Raw genomic sequence first — 17,213 nt, forward strand, 5'->3', positions numbered from 1 at the left:
TGATATTTAAAAATAAAAATAAATACTGGAGTAAAGTGCAGATATCTGAAAATTTTATTTCAGTACAGTACTAAAGTATTTGTACTTCCTTAATTCCCACCTCTGTATTCCAGCATGTGCATATTTAGTAGATCAGCTACTACTCACCACCTGATCCTGTTGTAATTTACCTCGAACTGTAATGTTTGTTTAACCCTGAACAAGTGATTTTGATGCCTAAGTAAGACTCACACACCACTCTACAACTCCGACCTCTCTGTCATGGTTGAGGTAAGTAACTCCACAGTAGGACATTTACAATATTATTCATAGTCTAACAAGCATAGACACTACGGTGGTTCTGTCCCCAGTCTGTTCTCAGACCTATTGTTTATTCAACTACTGGAAGTCCCACTTTCTATAGCTCATAAAATAAAAACAGGGGAAAAAGGTGACTAAAATGATCAAATTCATTTTTCACCTCATTTTCTTAGGTTCTGTTAATATTTTACAAATTCCTATTAAATACCATGTTTTTATGTTAATATTTTAGGTTTTTAAGCAGGAGGGTATCTCGCATTTTTATTAAATAGAGAAGTAAGAGTCTGTCAAAATTCAATAAAAAAAAAATTATTTAGTCAGTCCATCCATCCATTCTTCCATTCTCTTCCACTTACTCTTTTTTTTTTTTTTTTTTTTTTTTGGGGGGGGGGGGGGGGGGTGTCTTAAGGCAAGAGGCAGGGTCCACCCTGGACAGGTCGCCAGTCTGTCACAGGGCTTTTAGTCATTTAAATTCAGTTTTCTTTATATGGCATGAAATCACACTAACCATCACACTTTATATTGTAAGCTAAAGACCCCACGATAACACAAAGAAAATGAATGCATCCTTACTTTGTTCTTCACCAAGTCTATTTTTTTATTGTATTCTATTTATTCCCTTCTGTCTGCGGAGACTGCAATCCATTAGATTTAGGTGGACAAAATTAAATTGTTTCCAGTGGCAATAATCTCTGTCTTGATTAAAGAAAATCACAGACAAAATTATGTTACATGAAAACAGATTAACTTTATTACAAATTCCTGGTACAGTCTGCCTATGCTTTTCTGCACTGCAAACCAAAAAAGAGGCTGCATACAAGAAGCAAAATTACCTTTAAATAAAGAATCTGCTCCTGAGTTCACTGCTTGACCCACGTTTGCAACCACATTAAACATCCTACATAATTAATCTAATCGTAAAAAGCCATCTCAACATTACTGGGAATTAATGGCTCTACGGCAAAAAGGCAAGCCCAGACAATAACCTGATTGCCCGACACTTACCCGAATCAAACCAAAGTGGGGAGAGTTTCAACCTGTGTTTCGCCTCCTCTGCACTTTACTAAAGTCACCCTAACCCCCCACCCCCACCCCATATATCCATATTAGGGTAACAAATGCCATGTCAGCAAAAGACAAACTCAAGAGGTAATATTTCACTAGTTTTAGATTAGTATATCCAAAAATCAATTTCTCAACCATAACTGCATATATCGTTAAGAAATTAGTAGTTGAACACAGTAATAATTACTGGGACAGTAGATGAAGAGAAGATAGACGGACTAGAGACAGAATTTGGGGTTTTGAAAATCTGCAAATATCTGGATTTACATATGTGAACAGAACGCACAGTCTCATCAGCTTCTGAAGTCTAAACCTCTCCATTCATCCATCATTCATCCACCATCCCTCAGTCCAGGACATTTCCCTCTCTCCTCTCCTTTCCTTTACTCCCCTCCTCCTCCTCTCCAGCCACTGTTGACGTCCATGGCTCTGTCACCCGCATCACCGGTTTCCACGCTGCTCTCTGGTCCAGTCATGTAGTCATTATGGCTCTTCTAATTGCCTCTGTGTTCACACCCGCGCTGTTTGTCTTCTCGCGGCTCCCTTTCTTTTTTTAGTTAGTTTTATTTTAGTTAATCAGTCGTCTTTTTTGTCGGAAACTCTTTTTATCCTCTTGCACTTTTCTGACGCTTTGGGGAGTTCCGTGCGTCCGAGCCTCTCGCACCTCTCCACGGTTTAAATCCCTCCTCTGGCTGCTCCACCTGGACGTGTCGCTAATTTCCCTATTAATTCACCCGTGCGGTCGTTTCACGTCGTCGTGACTCCTAATTGTTTCTTGGCAGAGTTAGAAACCGGTGGTGAAAAGGCTCATATGAGTGCGCCTCCGCTGATCCGTGCGCCCAGCCCTCTCCCGTTCTCAGGGGGCACAAACAACACCAACACCGGCACCGGGGGAGGGGGTGGTGGTGGTGTAGGAGGAGGAGGAGGAGGAGGTGGTGGTGTGATCTCCTTCCACATCCAGATCGGTCTGAGCCGGGAGCCCGTGCTGCTGGATGCCGCGGAGTTCAGCCTCAGTCAGGTCCGGGAGGTGGCGTGCTCCATCGTGGACCAAAAGGTAACTAAAGAGTTTAAACCAAGTTCTAAAGTCAAGTTCTAAAATCCTCTAAGTCCTGACAGAGTAATCATAATGTAAAGAAGTTACATTGGCGACATAAATCTTTCACCGGTTTAAAATTCATTATAGACCATAAACACAGATATTTTCATTTCACGCTTTTCGTCTCTCTGATCTACTTTAAACTTGCCAAGTGTTTTGTTGAGGACCAAAGGAAGTGCAATAAGGAGTTTGGATTTTTCAGTGGATTTCTTATTTGGGGGTTTCGTGACCTCACAGATGATGTCACAGTCCTCTCTGTCCCGGTATATATTTTAGTTTTTTTTTTTTTTTTTAAAAAAAGGGAAGTTGACACTGCACTACAGTATTTAAAACCAATGTGATCTACAGATCATAATTTTTTTCTTGAATTTTTAAACACTTTCTGGTTTGGTTTTCTTCCTTCAATAAAACAAACAAACAAAAACATTTGAAGGTTAATGTTGTAGGTTATTGTTTGTTTTAGTTTATTTTTTAATTGGGGGTGTCAGACATATATTAATCAAATTGACCCGCAACTGTATCATGCTGCTGAGTGACTGCTGCTCGTCAAACACATTTCATTGCAGTGTTGACCCTGTGCTAACTTGCATATGACAAATAAAACTGAAAACTGAAAACTGGGTACAAACCAGCCACTGGATTACTTTGAAAAATAGGAAGTCATCAATAGTGGGAAGACATCCATTTCTTAAATCAAATGCATTGCTATTCTTGGCACAGTGGTGCCAGCTTTCAGAACTACATAGAGGTCAGACTCAAAAGAGAGATTTATCTCACATGTGTCAGATTTAAAAGGATTATTGAACAAGTTGTTGAATAGTTCTGGGAACTGGAGAGTAGTTCAGAAAGGGATACTGGTTATCAGAACACAAGTGGAGAATCTGTACAAGAGGAAAGAGAGTGTTATTTCTGGCCAATCTTAATATCAGAAGAATCTTGTGAAGCAATGGAATTGCCTTACTTGTGGATTATCTGGACATGAATCATAGAGGAGGTTATAAGTTACAGGCAAGTATCCAGCAAGAAGAGACAAGTGGTGGTGGAGAGTGGGAAGGCAGGTCAGTGGGGTTGGAGGCTTGAGTGGAACTCACTGGGAATACAGGTAAGTCAGAAATCACATCCACAGAGTGAGACTGTGGGTGGTGTAACAATCTGTTGTCCTTCCTGGATGATGAGGAAATTCAGAACAGGTGTAGAAGGCAGAGAGAGTCATGGCCAAGGGTAGACCAAGGGAAACATTTACTCATCAATCCTGTATCAAGAAAAAGGATTAAAAAGTGAGTGAGATGAGCAGGGAAGGGCATTAATAAGAATTTACCAACTCCGATTCTGTTATAGATATCACTTACTGATTTAATTCTTTTACTGATTCTCATTAGGTTCTCTTTGGCTTTTAGACTCACCACCATCGCTAAGCAGCATGTCAAAGGCATTACAGTCATGCAGATTAATCGCGTGCTGTGTAGTCAAATGTTTGTGCATGTTGGAGGTATTTCTCGTCTTTGTTGTGGTCAGTGTTGGGCTCATTATTCAACAAAGTAATGTGTTACACATGACACAGACAGAGCATTCACATTCCCAACGCTTAACATACCGACGATTTGTCACGGCCCAAGGCGTGTCAGAGTAACGCGAAAGCTACCCCTCCGTGTCCTTATGAAACGCTCCAGATTCCTAATTGAAGTGAATAGAAAGCTGCTTCGTGGCTTTCTATTTGCTTCCTTTTTATTCTCTTGCCAGCTTTCTATTGCAACCCCAACCCTAACCATAATCTTAAATTTATAGATTTATTCCAACCTGCTCTCATGCCTCAGAACGCACAACATGCTGATGATTTGTCACATAGCGTCTGTATGTTACGTGTTGAGTGAAAACGTGTTGACACAGAACAGTTTTCCTAAAAGTAATTCAAAATATTAATTAATTCCAGGAGAACGTTGTTACACTACTGGTTACATTGAAATGAACTAAAACACATTGTCTCATAATTACAATTAAACATAGTCTACAGGACCACATATCAGCACAAATCTCTGTCCTAACAAGGACACACATACATGATTTTTCTCTTAGTATTTAGGTATGAAAACAAAACCAACAGCACAAAGCAAACATGAAAACCAGCACAAAGATACTTTAAAACAATCGCCATGGTGACTCTATATTAGAAACAAGAACAGGTAGAAATGGAGGCAGCAGTCTGACTGCTCATCACTTCTTGTTCTTTCTTTTTTTCCTGTAGAAGTTCAGGGTCTGGCTGCTGAGTTGCCTTTCACTCAGCTTCAACATAGCTCTTGGCTAGTTTAACAATACAGTAGCACGTTGTTTATGCTTGCAAAGAGCCAAAGTTATGTTAACGGCATAATGCAATTGTGTCTGTCCTCAATGTAAAAATAAAAGTAATGTTCATATGCAGGTGTTTCACCTCACTGTTTTTGCACTTTTTGTAAAATAACTTTTTGAAACTGAGAACTCAGTTTTACCCTTTGAAAATACCTTCAAAACTTATAGATGATGGTGCAACTGTGAAGGGCTTGAGAGAGTCAGAAAAAAATACAATGTCATCATAAAAAATCTTACTCTGTACCAGTTATTCAGCAGCATAGACCAGAACCTTAAATCTTACCTAATGAGACTGAATCAAGCAAATACCAAAAGACTGAATATTGAAAAGGCAATCTCTAAATGATGGAACAGGGATTTTAATTTGAGAATAGAAGTTGGAATTCTTGAACTGAGGATCAATTAGAAGAAATCCTCCAAGAGGTAACTTTATTCAATGCAATCCATCAGAGAGCTTCAAAGACTAGGTTGAAAATGACTTCTTTTACACCTGAACATTAAAGTAACAGCAAAGTAACATTTTGAATTCCAAAAGGATGCCACTGAGCCCAAGGAGCAAAACTGGCTGAGTGGAAGAGACCAAAGGTGAGTGTACGCAGTTTGGGTTCTCCATCACTTGAAGGTGAAAGTCGACGGCATTTAGAAAAGGCATAACTGTGTCACATTCGTGTTGCTGGTAGATGGCCAAGGATCCGAGCTTCACGGAATTTTATGCTTTTCCTGTGGAAGGGGAGGTGATGCAGCAGACTTCCTGGTTCTATTTTGCTTGCACGTAATTGTTTTAGAAGGAGCAGAAACAGCAGGAATGGGGGTTTGTTGAGGAGGTGGACTGACTTGCAGTCCAGACTGAGTCATGTCTAATGCAGCAGCAAGCTCTCATATTTTCTCATGCACTAAGATCGGGCAAGAAGATGCAGAGAAGAGTACTTCTGATGGGACACAATACAGGAGCTCCCTCTACTAGAATTTCACACAGACGAGGATTCAAATGGCTCTGGCTGATCTTGTTCAGGAATCGGTTCGAGGATGTCACTAACAGAGGGACACATGATTAAAAATGTGATAGCATGACAAAAGAAACATCATAAACACCACTGCATGTATGAAAGGCAGAATGACAGAAGTGGTTTGTGTGAGTCTGATTGGCTCAGTCGAGGAAGAAGATGATTGGACTGGAACAATGATGTCAGTGTTGAGTTTGACAGTGTGGGAGAGCGGTAGTGATGTAAAGAAGCTGAACACCTAGGGAAGTGGGCAGATGATTGCAGAGCTTAATACTGAACTAACACATAGGCTTAGAATAGTTGAAAGGGGAATACTGTTGCTATGTCACTTTCCACACCTTCACAAATCAGTTTTTATACACTATACAGGTTTGTTTCCAGTACAGCAACTTTACCTCAGGAATGCCGACTAGTTGTGACAAAGCTTATATTATGATATATGCCAACAATAATAAGGATGGTGCTTTCCATTTGATTTTTTTCACCAGCAGATGAAACAAAATTTGGCACAAAAGAATTTAGTATATCACCGAGGGTAATTTGTTTAAGTTAATTGCTGTTAAAAAAAAGATTTATTGTTGACAAACAGTTTCATGAATTGTTTGTTTTAAAATAACTGTATTTACAATGTATCAGATGCTCAAATAAGGCATTCAAATGTATCCATCCTCTCAAACATGGCTGCATTTTTAGGCTTTTGATACAGTGTTTTTTATTTATTACATGCAGCAGGAGATTTGAGGTGCAGCAGCAAGCCTTTGCTGCTGAACAGACTAACACATGAACACATAACATTTCTCTGATGGCATGCAGTGTGTTTAGCAGTTTTTCGCTCTATGTGTAAAGCCTACAGTATGTGAGTCTGGAAAGGAGTGTTAGTCAGTTGGTGACTCACTCTGAGGCTTGTTTCTCATTGGAAACATGATTAATTCTGCCTTTGTTCACTCGCTCTGCAGGGGTTTTTCTGTTTTCCTGGCTTTTGCTTTATGAACTGAATTGAACTGCAAAGCTGTTACCGAGCACTCATAATTAAACCACGCTGACACACACACAGACAGTGTCGATGTCCTTATGAATGTGATAGATGTCCTATTTCTCACATAGGCAAGCAGAGAGAAATCTCAGAGGAGTTTATGAATGCAGGCGTGTTTTTATTCTCTTATTTCCACAAATAATAATGTTGTTGTAAATTACTTTTTCTCTTTCTCCAACACCTAATCAAACCAACGTCCACTCCAAAAGCTACAATGTAAAACATCAAGCCCTTCAGTATCAATATAATTGCAATTAATGTCTATTATTTTATCTTAATTTTCATTTTATAAATGGGACTGGGTAATATATACCAGTGGCCCCTTAGCTGTTGTGCGTGTAGTGCTTTCCAAAGTGTCGTGTATTGTAATCACATCACATTTTTTCAGCAATGCAGCACAAAGTTAAGTAATTACATTACGGTTAATTGTAACTGTTGACAAAAAAATTGTAATTGTTGACAGAAAGTTACAAAGTTTTTTCTTCCTGTGCACTGGGTTGTATGAGCTGAGCTACAGTTTTTGGGGAGTAGAGATACAGAAAGTACTTTTATTTTTATTGCACAAAAGAACAAGAATGCAATGGTAAAGTGCAAACTGCCTCTAGGACAAAAACAATTGCATTGTGTTCCTAATACAATTCTTTGCAAACATCTGCACAGATAGCATGCTAACAAAAAGCTAGTGAAAAACCTACAGGGATGTTATAGCTGAATGTATGCTGGCCCCAGCACAGCAGCCAGGGCAAATCGAGTAATAAACACAGTGATGAACAGTCAGGCTTGCAGCTTTGTAGCCTCCATTTCTACCAGTAGAATCACTGTGGGATGATTTTTAACTGTGCATTTTGTTGTCAGTTTTGTGTTCATAGATAAGAAAAACTAATAGAAAGATCATAAATATGTCCTCATTATTAATTATGTGACAATGGGTTGCAGGTCATTTTATAGAGTACTGTGGAAGTAATGTAACAGTAATAGACTTACTTTCACCAGTGAGACCCCAACACTCTGATCATTAGTAATATACGTCCATAATATGACAGTAATATGCCATGCACAATGACATTCTGTTGTGATAAAAATATGACTTGTGATAGAAGAACTAGTTGAATTTTGTGTTTTATTTCTATAGTGCATTTCATCATTTCAGCAGCAGAGTCACTTTATCAATTCAGTATTTACCAGGAATAATGTTAAAGTGGGAATACAATAATGGTCATTTTATGTCTTAGCTTGATGTTAGAGTAAATAATATTTGTGGTGACTCAGGTCAAACGATTGCTTTTCTCTATTTTTAAGCTTGTTGAATGTGTGTTTTTAAGCACTCAGTTTATTTCAACTGATTAACAAAATGTTTAAGATGCTTAAGATGTGTAAGAAAAGTTAGGTTGCATTTTGCCATAGTTTTGGAGTGTAGTAGATGTTACCTTCCAGGTGTCTTAGAATGTACTTATGCCTTACAATTACATTACATTATATGTTCTGGCTATGTTAAATAGTAAAAATTCCGTAATAATTGACAGTGAAGATCTGATTTGTCTGCCAGCGCTTATTCAGATGAGTTCAGAAAGGGAAAGAGAATGTTGCTAGAACTAGGATCGGGATCAGAAAGGGAATAACACAGGTAGATCCTGACAGAATGATTAAAGAATCAACCAAGGAAAATTACAGAAACTGGGACACAATCTTGATGGAACTGGAATAGCGTCAGGATAGGTTTAGAAATTTTACCATTTCATGAAAAATATTAGCAGAAACCCCAATGGATTGAACAATTTAGAGCTTATTAGGTTAATTGGCAACTTCTGGTTTCTTAGAAGTAAACCTGGTCAGACATTCACAAATCTGCAAAAAAAAAATATAATAAAATAAAAAAATTGTGGGACAATAGATATGCAGAAATGTACGCAGAATGTTCCTCAATGTAAAACTGTAAAGACTTTGATAACCTCGTAATCAAAGTGTATAATATCATCAAAAGATTCCAAGAATCTGGAAAAATCTTTGTGTGCAAGCCTTAAAGAAAGAAAATCAAGATATAATGCCTGTGATCTTTGGGCCACTGCATTAAAAAACAGGCATAATTCTGTCATGGAAATCACTGCATGCACTCACAGTTCATTTTGCTAGCCACAAAAATCTACTTTAAAATGGACTAAGACAGACCTTTCACCAACTGAAAACATTTGGTTTATCATGAAATTAAAAATATGAGAAAACACCTAGGACTGTTGAGCAGCTCTCTCAAAAGTCCAGCAACTGGTGTCAGATCCCAGACATCTATGTCCCACATAGCAAGTAGGTCTGACCCGGATCTGGTAGCAAGCCGGCACTGCTGGCTGACGTCTGGCATGGTAAGACGTATGTCATCCAGATATGGGCCAGGCCTGGCATAGATGGCACTGTCTATGTGATGGCATGCCATATCTGGCTTGATTGTGGCTTGGGTTATGTGGCCCAGTCTCATAGAAAACAGGTCTGGCCCAGATCTGGCATTAAGCTGGAAGATCTGACTGACTCGTGTCATGGCATGGTGTATGTCAGCCAGATTTGGGCCAGGTCTGGCAATGATGCCACTGTTTATGCAATGGCATGCTATATCTGGCCCGATTATGGTTTAGTTTATGTGGCCCAGTATCATAGAAAACAGGTCTGGCCCGGATCTGGCATCAAGCTGGCACTTCTGACTGACTGGTGTCATGGCAGGGTGTATGTCAACCAGATGTGGGCCAGGTCTGGCAATGATCGCACTATTTATGTTCCTATTTTCCCTTTTTAGTTAGAAGACCCAAATTCCATGTTGCAATACTATACAGCAATTGTAGCCAACGTTTCAAATGCAGATTTAACAGGTTTGTGAGTGTACACTTTATCCAAAACGTAGTGACAGTTTACCCATCTCTGCCAGTGGGTGGCTGTAACTCAAGAGGTCACCTACTGATCGGAAGGTTAGTGGTTTGATCCCTGGCTCCTCCAGTCTGCATGTGTATGAATGTAGTTAGGAAGCACTCAGTTTAGAGAGATTGGGTGAATGTGGCATGTTGTATAGAGCACGTTGAGTAATCCAAGAGAGCAGAAAAGCGCTTTAAAAGAATCAGTCCATTCCCTGTCTGAACAGAGTTTTGTCATGTTACTTTTGCACTGTTATGTTCCGGCACATTGTTATTACATGGCTTGATTAAGGTACACATTAGGCTGATATCTGGGCCAGCACAGGGCCAGCAGTGTGTCTGCAACTGGCCCGTGGCTGCACACAACTTACACATGGCCCACATACCGCAAAGAATGACGGCCCTTTGGTGGCCCAAATCAGGTTTGCCAGAGGTAGTCCACACATGGGCCAGCACAGGATCACCCGTGTGTCTGCAACTGGCCTTGTGCTGGCCCATGTGTAGGCCACCTCTGGTAAACCAGTTCTGGGCCACCAAAGGGCCCTCATTCTTTGCGGTATGTGGGCCATGTATAAGCACATTGTGTGGGCCAGATCTGGGCCATACCAGTTTTGCTATGTGGGATTTTATACAGCATCCTAACTGGTTTGGAGTTATAGCTATAGTGATCAAAGCTGCCAGCATTTTATTTCTTGGCTGAAATGTGTGTAATTAATAAAAAGAAGTGGATTTGTTTTTTGTCACTTCTGCATCGGCTTTAATTTTCTGTCCCGGTTGTTGCTGCTTGGTTTGATGATATAAATCACTAACTAGCAACTACATTTTGCTCTATTCAGCGAGTAAGAAGAATGCTATTCTACATGTTCTAGACTCCGAAGGTTGATCAGAGCTACATTAATATTTTTTTTCGCATTCCTTGATACAAACACCCTTCCTTTTACATGATACAAATAAAAACACGCAATATATACACCTCATCATTCTGGCATTGAACATGTAGATGAAAGATGTGTTTTATTTGAACACATCCGTCCCAAATGTCTCACTAAGATATATAAATAATAATATAATAGATAATAATTATAGTATAAGGCATTTCTTTTAGTCATATGGGACATTCTTACCTTCTCAGCTTTATTATGTTATCATAATTTCTTCTTTTTTCACAATAATTGTCAAACTACTCCAAAATGGTATTTCAGTCTTTTCATCAGCTTTGGATTTCAGTAGGGATGCAGCTATGGATTTGCACATTTCTTTTTAGCCACATTTGACAATTGTAACAATGCTAATCCTTTTATGTGTATCAGCTATACTGTATAGTCTCAACTATACAAAATCTGTGTAGTTTGTGGCTTTTTGTTTCTGGCAAATTTCTTCACTATCCAAAGCACTGGTAGCAAAAGATGGACTAACCAGTAGTTGACTTCCACTAGATAAAAGCCAGATTTAAAGACAATCTGTCCCCTGCAAAAATGTGGCATATCATCCCAATATATTGGAAGGTACCAAATGAAATGTGACACCTGAGTGTGACGGCTAAGATGAAACATTCCTAAATTGGAAAGTCTGTTGATGACATAACCCACATAGCAACACTGGTATGGTCCAGATCTGGCCCACACAATGTGCTTACACATGGCCCACATACCGCAAAGAATGACGGCCCTTTGGGGGCCCAGATCTGGTTTGCGAAAGGTGGCCCACAGAAGGCCAGTTGCAGACACACTGGTGGCCCTGTGCTGGCCCATGTGTGGATTACCTCTGTCAAACCTGGTCATTCTTTGCGGTATGTGGGCCATGTGTAAGTTGTGTGCAACCACGGACCAGTTGCAGACACACTGGTGGTCCTGTGCTGGCCCAGAACAGTTTCAGCTCTGGCCCCAAATGTCAGCCTAATGTGTACCTTAATTAAGCCATGTAATAACAACGTGCGTAATAGTGCAAAAGTAACATGACGAAACTCTGTTCAGACAGTGAATGGACTGATTCTTATATAGCATTTTTCGAGTCTCCCAGATTACTCAAAGTGCTCTATACAACATACCACATTCACCCAACCACACACTTTCTCTTAACTGAGTGATTCCTATCTACATTTACACTCACGACATGCAGACTGGAGAAGCCAGGGATCGAACCACCAACCTTCCGATCAGTAGGTGACCTGCTCTACCTCCTGAGTTACAGCCACCCACTGGCAAAGATGAGTAAACCCTCACTAGGTTTTGGATAAAGTGTACACTCACAAACCTGTCAAACCTGCATTTGAAACGTTGGCTACCATAGCAGTATAGTATTGCAAAATGGCATTTGGGTCTTCTAACTAAAATAGGAAAATAGGAACATAAATAGTGCATCATTGCCAGACCTGGCCCACATCTGGGCATACACCCTGCCATGACACCAGTCGGTCAGAAGTGCCAGCTTGATGCCAGATCCGGGCCAGAGCTGTTTTCTATGAGCCTGGGCCACATAAACCAAACCATAATCGGGCCAGATATGGCATGCGATCGCATAAACAGTGGCATCATTGCCAGACCTGGCCCACATCTGGCTGACATACGTCTTACCATGCCAGACGTCAGCCAGCAGTGCCTGCTTGATACCAGATCCGGGCCAGACCTACTTGCTATGTGGGAAGTTGTTATATTAGCATCAGCATAGCACCACAGTCTTCACAGTTTAAAAGTGATGTTGGTGTGAACGTTTTTTTCAGTCTTGTTCAAAAACATACCATGCACTGTGGTCAATGGAAATGTAATGAACAGCTCTATGAACGTTATGATATAGCATGTCAGAAAGACTTTGGGTTTCACCAAGGATTGGTTTTCTTACTATATACCACAGACACACACACATGCACACACACACAATGCACACACACACACGCGCCTCTGCCACTCTGTAACAATAATAATGAAGCCGAGTGTGCTGTGTTTCTGTCGGTAGTGGTTTCTCCTTGTTGCCTGGCAACTGATGATGATTGCAGCTGTGAAGTGTCCTTCTGAGGGCCATTATGAGACACACACACCTTGAATGAGACAGAAGATGAACAGATGTATGTGTGTTTTCTGTCCATGTCATTGTCCTCGCTCTTGCTCTCTTTTCATCTCCTTACTTTTTATTTATCCATTCATGCCTCTTTATTCTTCCTTCTTCTCTTCATCTCATTTTCTCTTCCATTATTTTAAAAAATGTCTTTTTTTCACATTTGTAACCGATCGTTCTTGTGTTTTGTAAAATTTAATTTTCACTATCAAGTTGGAATTTTTTAAAAAGCTGTTGGCCAAAGTTTAACCTGATAATGTGCATATGCACACTGCCATGGGTCTGGTCTGATGCCCTTTTATAAAAAATAAATATTTTGTTTTTTGTTTTGTTTTTTTAAATGAAAATCATGCAGTGATGCATAATCTGATTAACATAGTCATATTATTTATAGGCACGTAAGCAACCAAATTACACGTTAGACTATTTAGATGTCTTATACTTATTTGCTATAAAGTTTCAACTTTAAATTGTTTACAAAATTTACAAATAGTAATGCATTTAGACTGAGACTTTAAATCATTTTTGATAGCAGTCCTGTTGTGTTGTTAAGGAGCTGATTGTAGATTTTACTCACCTTTGCAGGCACATTCATTTTTATAAATACCACACATGTAGTTTTCTGCATTGGGTCGACTTTGAAGTCGAGTTCTACATATTCAAGTTCAGGTTCCTACAAGTAAAACAAGTGCATGCACATTTGAAGATTATTTCATGTTCTGTTTTTATAGTGACAGCCTACTCTTGTCCTCATTATGTTATAAGGATGGATTGCTGTGTTTATGTTCAAATGTAACAGCATCCATGGGCTCTTTTAACACCCCTTGTTCCTTAGCAGCACCATCAAAAATAATATAACTAAATAATATCAGTGATGGCTCAGTGACAGCAGGTCCTTAGAATTAGCTAACAGGATTCAGTTGGTATTAATGTCAGGGTTAGGGGTTAATGCTGGACTAAAGGGTTTGCCCCTTTCTGGTACGGCTTTTTAAGCCCGTCTGCCTAATCATAAAATCTTTACAGCACAGAGGCAAGGTGGTTAGCACTGTTGCCTCACAGCAAGTAAATCCTGAGTTTGACTTCACCGTGTGACTGGGATCTTTCTCTGTGGAGTGTGCATGTTCTTCCCATACTCTGACTTCCTCCCACAGTCCAAAGAGCTGCAGTAAGTGGGGATAGGTAATTGTTGATTCTACATTGTCCATAGGTGTGATTGTGAGTGTGAATGGTGTCTGTGTTATCCCTGGGTCACACTGGCTACCTGTTTAGGATATACCCTGCCTCTTGCCTTATGGGCTTATGTCAATAACCCTGATGAGGATAAACTGAAGAGAATGGATGGGTTAACTGACCTCAGTTAAAATAAGTAGACATTATATATTGATATATTGATTAGACAAGATGCACACAGTTTCCATTAAAAAAAAAAAAGATCTATCCATGAGTCCATGGATCGGATCCATGAGTTATTGTTTTTTAACCACTTATCCAATTTAGTCATGAGGGTCCTGGGCCCTTTTTCTGCTGTCATAGGGAAAAAGGTGGGGTACATCCTGGGTCGGTAACCAGCTTATCATGGGGCATAGCTGAACCTAACTTACTAAAGTACTACATTCAGTATTTGTAGATTAATCTTTGACAACTCTAAAACCTGTGCTTGTTTCACAACAAACTGTAGATGATGAAGTAAGATGTTAAGAGGATCAGTGTTTAAGGTAAAGCAAATTAAAAATTAATGTTTGTGTTTCAAGGAAAGGTCTGGTGAGATTGGATCTCTCTAGTTAAAGAAATGTTATCAAGGTATATTAACAACATATATAAAGAATACAAAGAATAATGAAGTGCCAAGCAATTGAGCGCTTGGTGAGAAATGTTGGCCTATTGATTGATAAAACTTTTTGGTTTGGTTTAATTTTTCCTTTTTTGTTTAAACAGTTGAACCTACAACAGCTGTGAAAAACATGTCAGTTGCTGAAAAAGAACAGGTAGCACACTGCAGTGTTTGTTCCTCAAACACACCCAGCCTTTGTTTATAAAGTTATGAATGCAGTTGGGTTATTCAGGGTTACTGCTGCCAATGTGGACCAAGCCATGGGGTTGTATAGGGACTGAATGGATTGTAACAACAACCAAGACATCTGATTGTCCTGAAGTATCTCTCACAGGATCCCCTGAGAGATGCAGTCATATGTCCACAAAACACATGCGGATTGGTTGGGCAAACGCCCACAAATACTCGAGAGGACACAGAGCTGGATCAGCATTTGACAGCCAGGATAAAAGTTGTATTGCTCTTCCTGAGTTCAAGGTTCAGCTAAGAGATGGACTCTCCTTTCCGGTACTATGACATACACCTTCTTGAGGCTGAGTAGTGCGGTTTGGCAGAGCACACCCTCCAGTCCCTCTTCTTAAAAATGGGAACCATGACCTCAGTCTGCCAATCCAGAGGCACTGCCCCAGATCTCCATGTGATATCACAAAGGGGTATCAACCAAGAAAACCCTAAAACATCCAGGACCTTTATGAACTCTTTAGAGTGAGCCTTATCCACCCAAGGGGTTCTGCTACCAAGGAGTTAACGATTTCAGTGACCTCACCTCCAGTGATGGGCAAATCACCCACCTCATCTCCAGACTCCGCCTCTGCTACAGAAGAATTGAGGAGATCCTCAAAGTATCCCTTTGACCTTCCTGAGTTGAAGTTAACAGCACCCTGCACACATTATATACTGTGTGATTAGAGAACTGTATTCCCCTTCGGAATAACCTGATAATTTCCCTGAATTGCTTGGAGACCAGGGGAACACGCTGCTGTGGTGGTTAGCACTGTTGCCTCACACAAAGAAGGCCCTAGTTTTAAATCAATCATCTTGCTGGGCTTTTCTGTTTCCTCTTGGTACTCTGATCTCATCATATGGGCATAGGTTAATTGGTGATTCTAAATACCCCATAGGTGTGAATGTGAGTGAAAATGGTTGTCTGTCTCTCTGCGTTAGCCCTGTGACAGACTAGCGACCTGTCCAGGGTGTACCCTGCCTTTCACCCTATGGCATCTGCGATAGGCTCCAGCCCCCCACCAACTCTGAATTTGATAAGTAAAAGAGAATGGATGGATGGGTGCTTCAAGATTGACCGAAAGTCTTGTTCCACGGCCTCACTGAACCCCTACTATTTTTGAGCTTGTGATTCGGGTACTGTAAGAGCTGCACACTGCTTGGTTGAATATCTTTTCTTTGAGTACCACACCAAAGACACCAAATTTAGCTTGACGGCTACCTTCACTTCTGTTGTCTGCCTACTGGTTTGACAATTACTACGCGGGCGCCAGCAAGAATGTCTGCAGCCTTTCACTGACGGAAAATTCAGACTAGAACAAAGTCCAGCCCCTCCTCTAGGAGACTGGTTCTAAAACCCATGCTGTGTGTTGAGGTAAATCCAACTCTTAACCTCACACACTACCTAAGACTCCTTCCTTCTCAGCTGGGGATTGTATTGCCAAAGTTTGACCCTCAATGGCTGCAACCAAACACTGCACCCAACCCTCCTCCTGCAGGTGGTGAGCCCATATCATGTAAAACCAAAATATTGAATCATTTTTTCATTCATAAAAATATATATTTTTTGCTAAGTTTAATTCACTGTCAAATTAGCACTTTTCAGTATATACAAACACTAACTTCTACTTCAGAATCTGATAGTGAGGAGTACTTTAACCCCAATACATCAGTAGTCCTAAACATTGGAACAATGATTCAGGGAATGGTCTGGAGTAAAGAGATTAGAAAAATGAGAATACATGCCTTAAAAATTTGGGGAAATAAAATAAGCTCATGGGGAAAATTATAGAGGAAGTGACATCAGGACCTTTATCACATGTTCTTAATTTAAGAAATGTTATTTTGCTTTAGAAATATTTGTTGGGCAACAAGATGTTAAGAGAACGGTCAGTCAGGCTCCAGCATCCACGATGCTGTAGTTCAACATATTCAGCACAGGAAGTCTTGAACTGAGCTGAATTGGATAAAGAGAGCTGGAGGAGATGGAAAGGAATCGGCCCTGAATTCCTGTTGCCATGACAACAACGGCGACACCGCTGCTATGGTGACACCACACACACATAATGATGCAAGCGTGCTGATCGAAAGGAAGGTTCAGGGCAGTATGATAAAGCGTCTCCACTTTTTTGTTCTATTATGTTCTTGCTCTTATGTACCTCATTTTCAACTTCTTTCCTCTCTGTTTCCTCTCCTCACCCTTCTCTCTCCTACAGCTGTCCTTGAAATTCATCATTTAGGGCGACAGAAACTGCTAATTCTTGTATTTCAGCTTCAAGGAGTGATGCTAATGTGGGCAAAATATCTTGTTGATGGCAGAAGTCAAACAATAATGACTAGAATGTTAACAGTGATTCAGGTACAAGGGACACTAAAG

General features: G+C 40.1%; 1 protein-coding gene across 2 annotated transcripts in view; it reads left to right on the plus strand.

The window, feature by feature from the left end:
• Positions 1-1,548: 1,548 nt before the first annotated feature.
• The window catches only part of prkd1 (protein kinase D1), a 75,489-nt gene continuing 59,824 nt past the window's right edge, over positions 1,549-17,213 (plus strand). For both annotated transcript variants that reach the window (XR_014871182.1, XM_085143303.1), the window contains exon 1: positions 1,549-2,419. Coding sequence is in view for 1 of the 2 variants with exons in the window: in XM_085143303.1 (XP_084999429.1) it covers positions 2,177-2,419 (243 nt within the window). In the remaining variant the exon portion in view is untranslated. The remainder of the gene's footprint in view (positions 2,420-17,213) is intronic.

Source organism: Neolamprologus multifasciatus, chromosome 19, assembly GCF_963576455.1.
Source record: "Neolamprologus multifasciatus chromosome 19, fNeoMul1.2, whole genome shotgun sequence".
NCBI classification, from domain to species: domain Eukaryota; kingdom Metazoa; phylum Chordata; class Actinopteri; order Cichliformes; family Cichlidae; genus Neolamprologus; species Neolamprologus multifasciatus.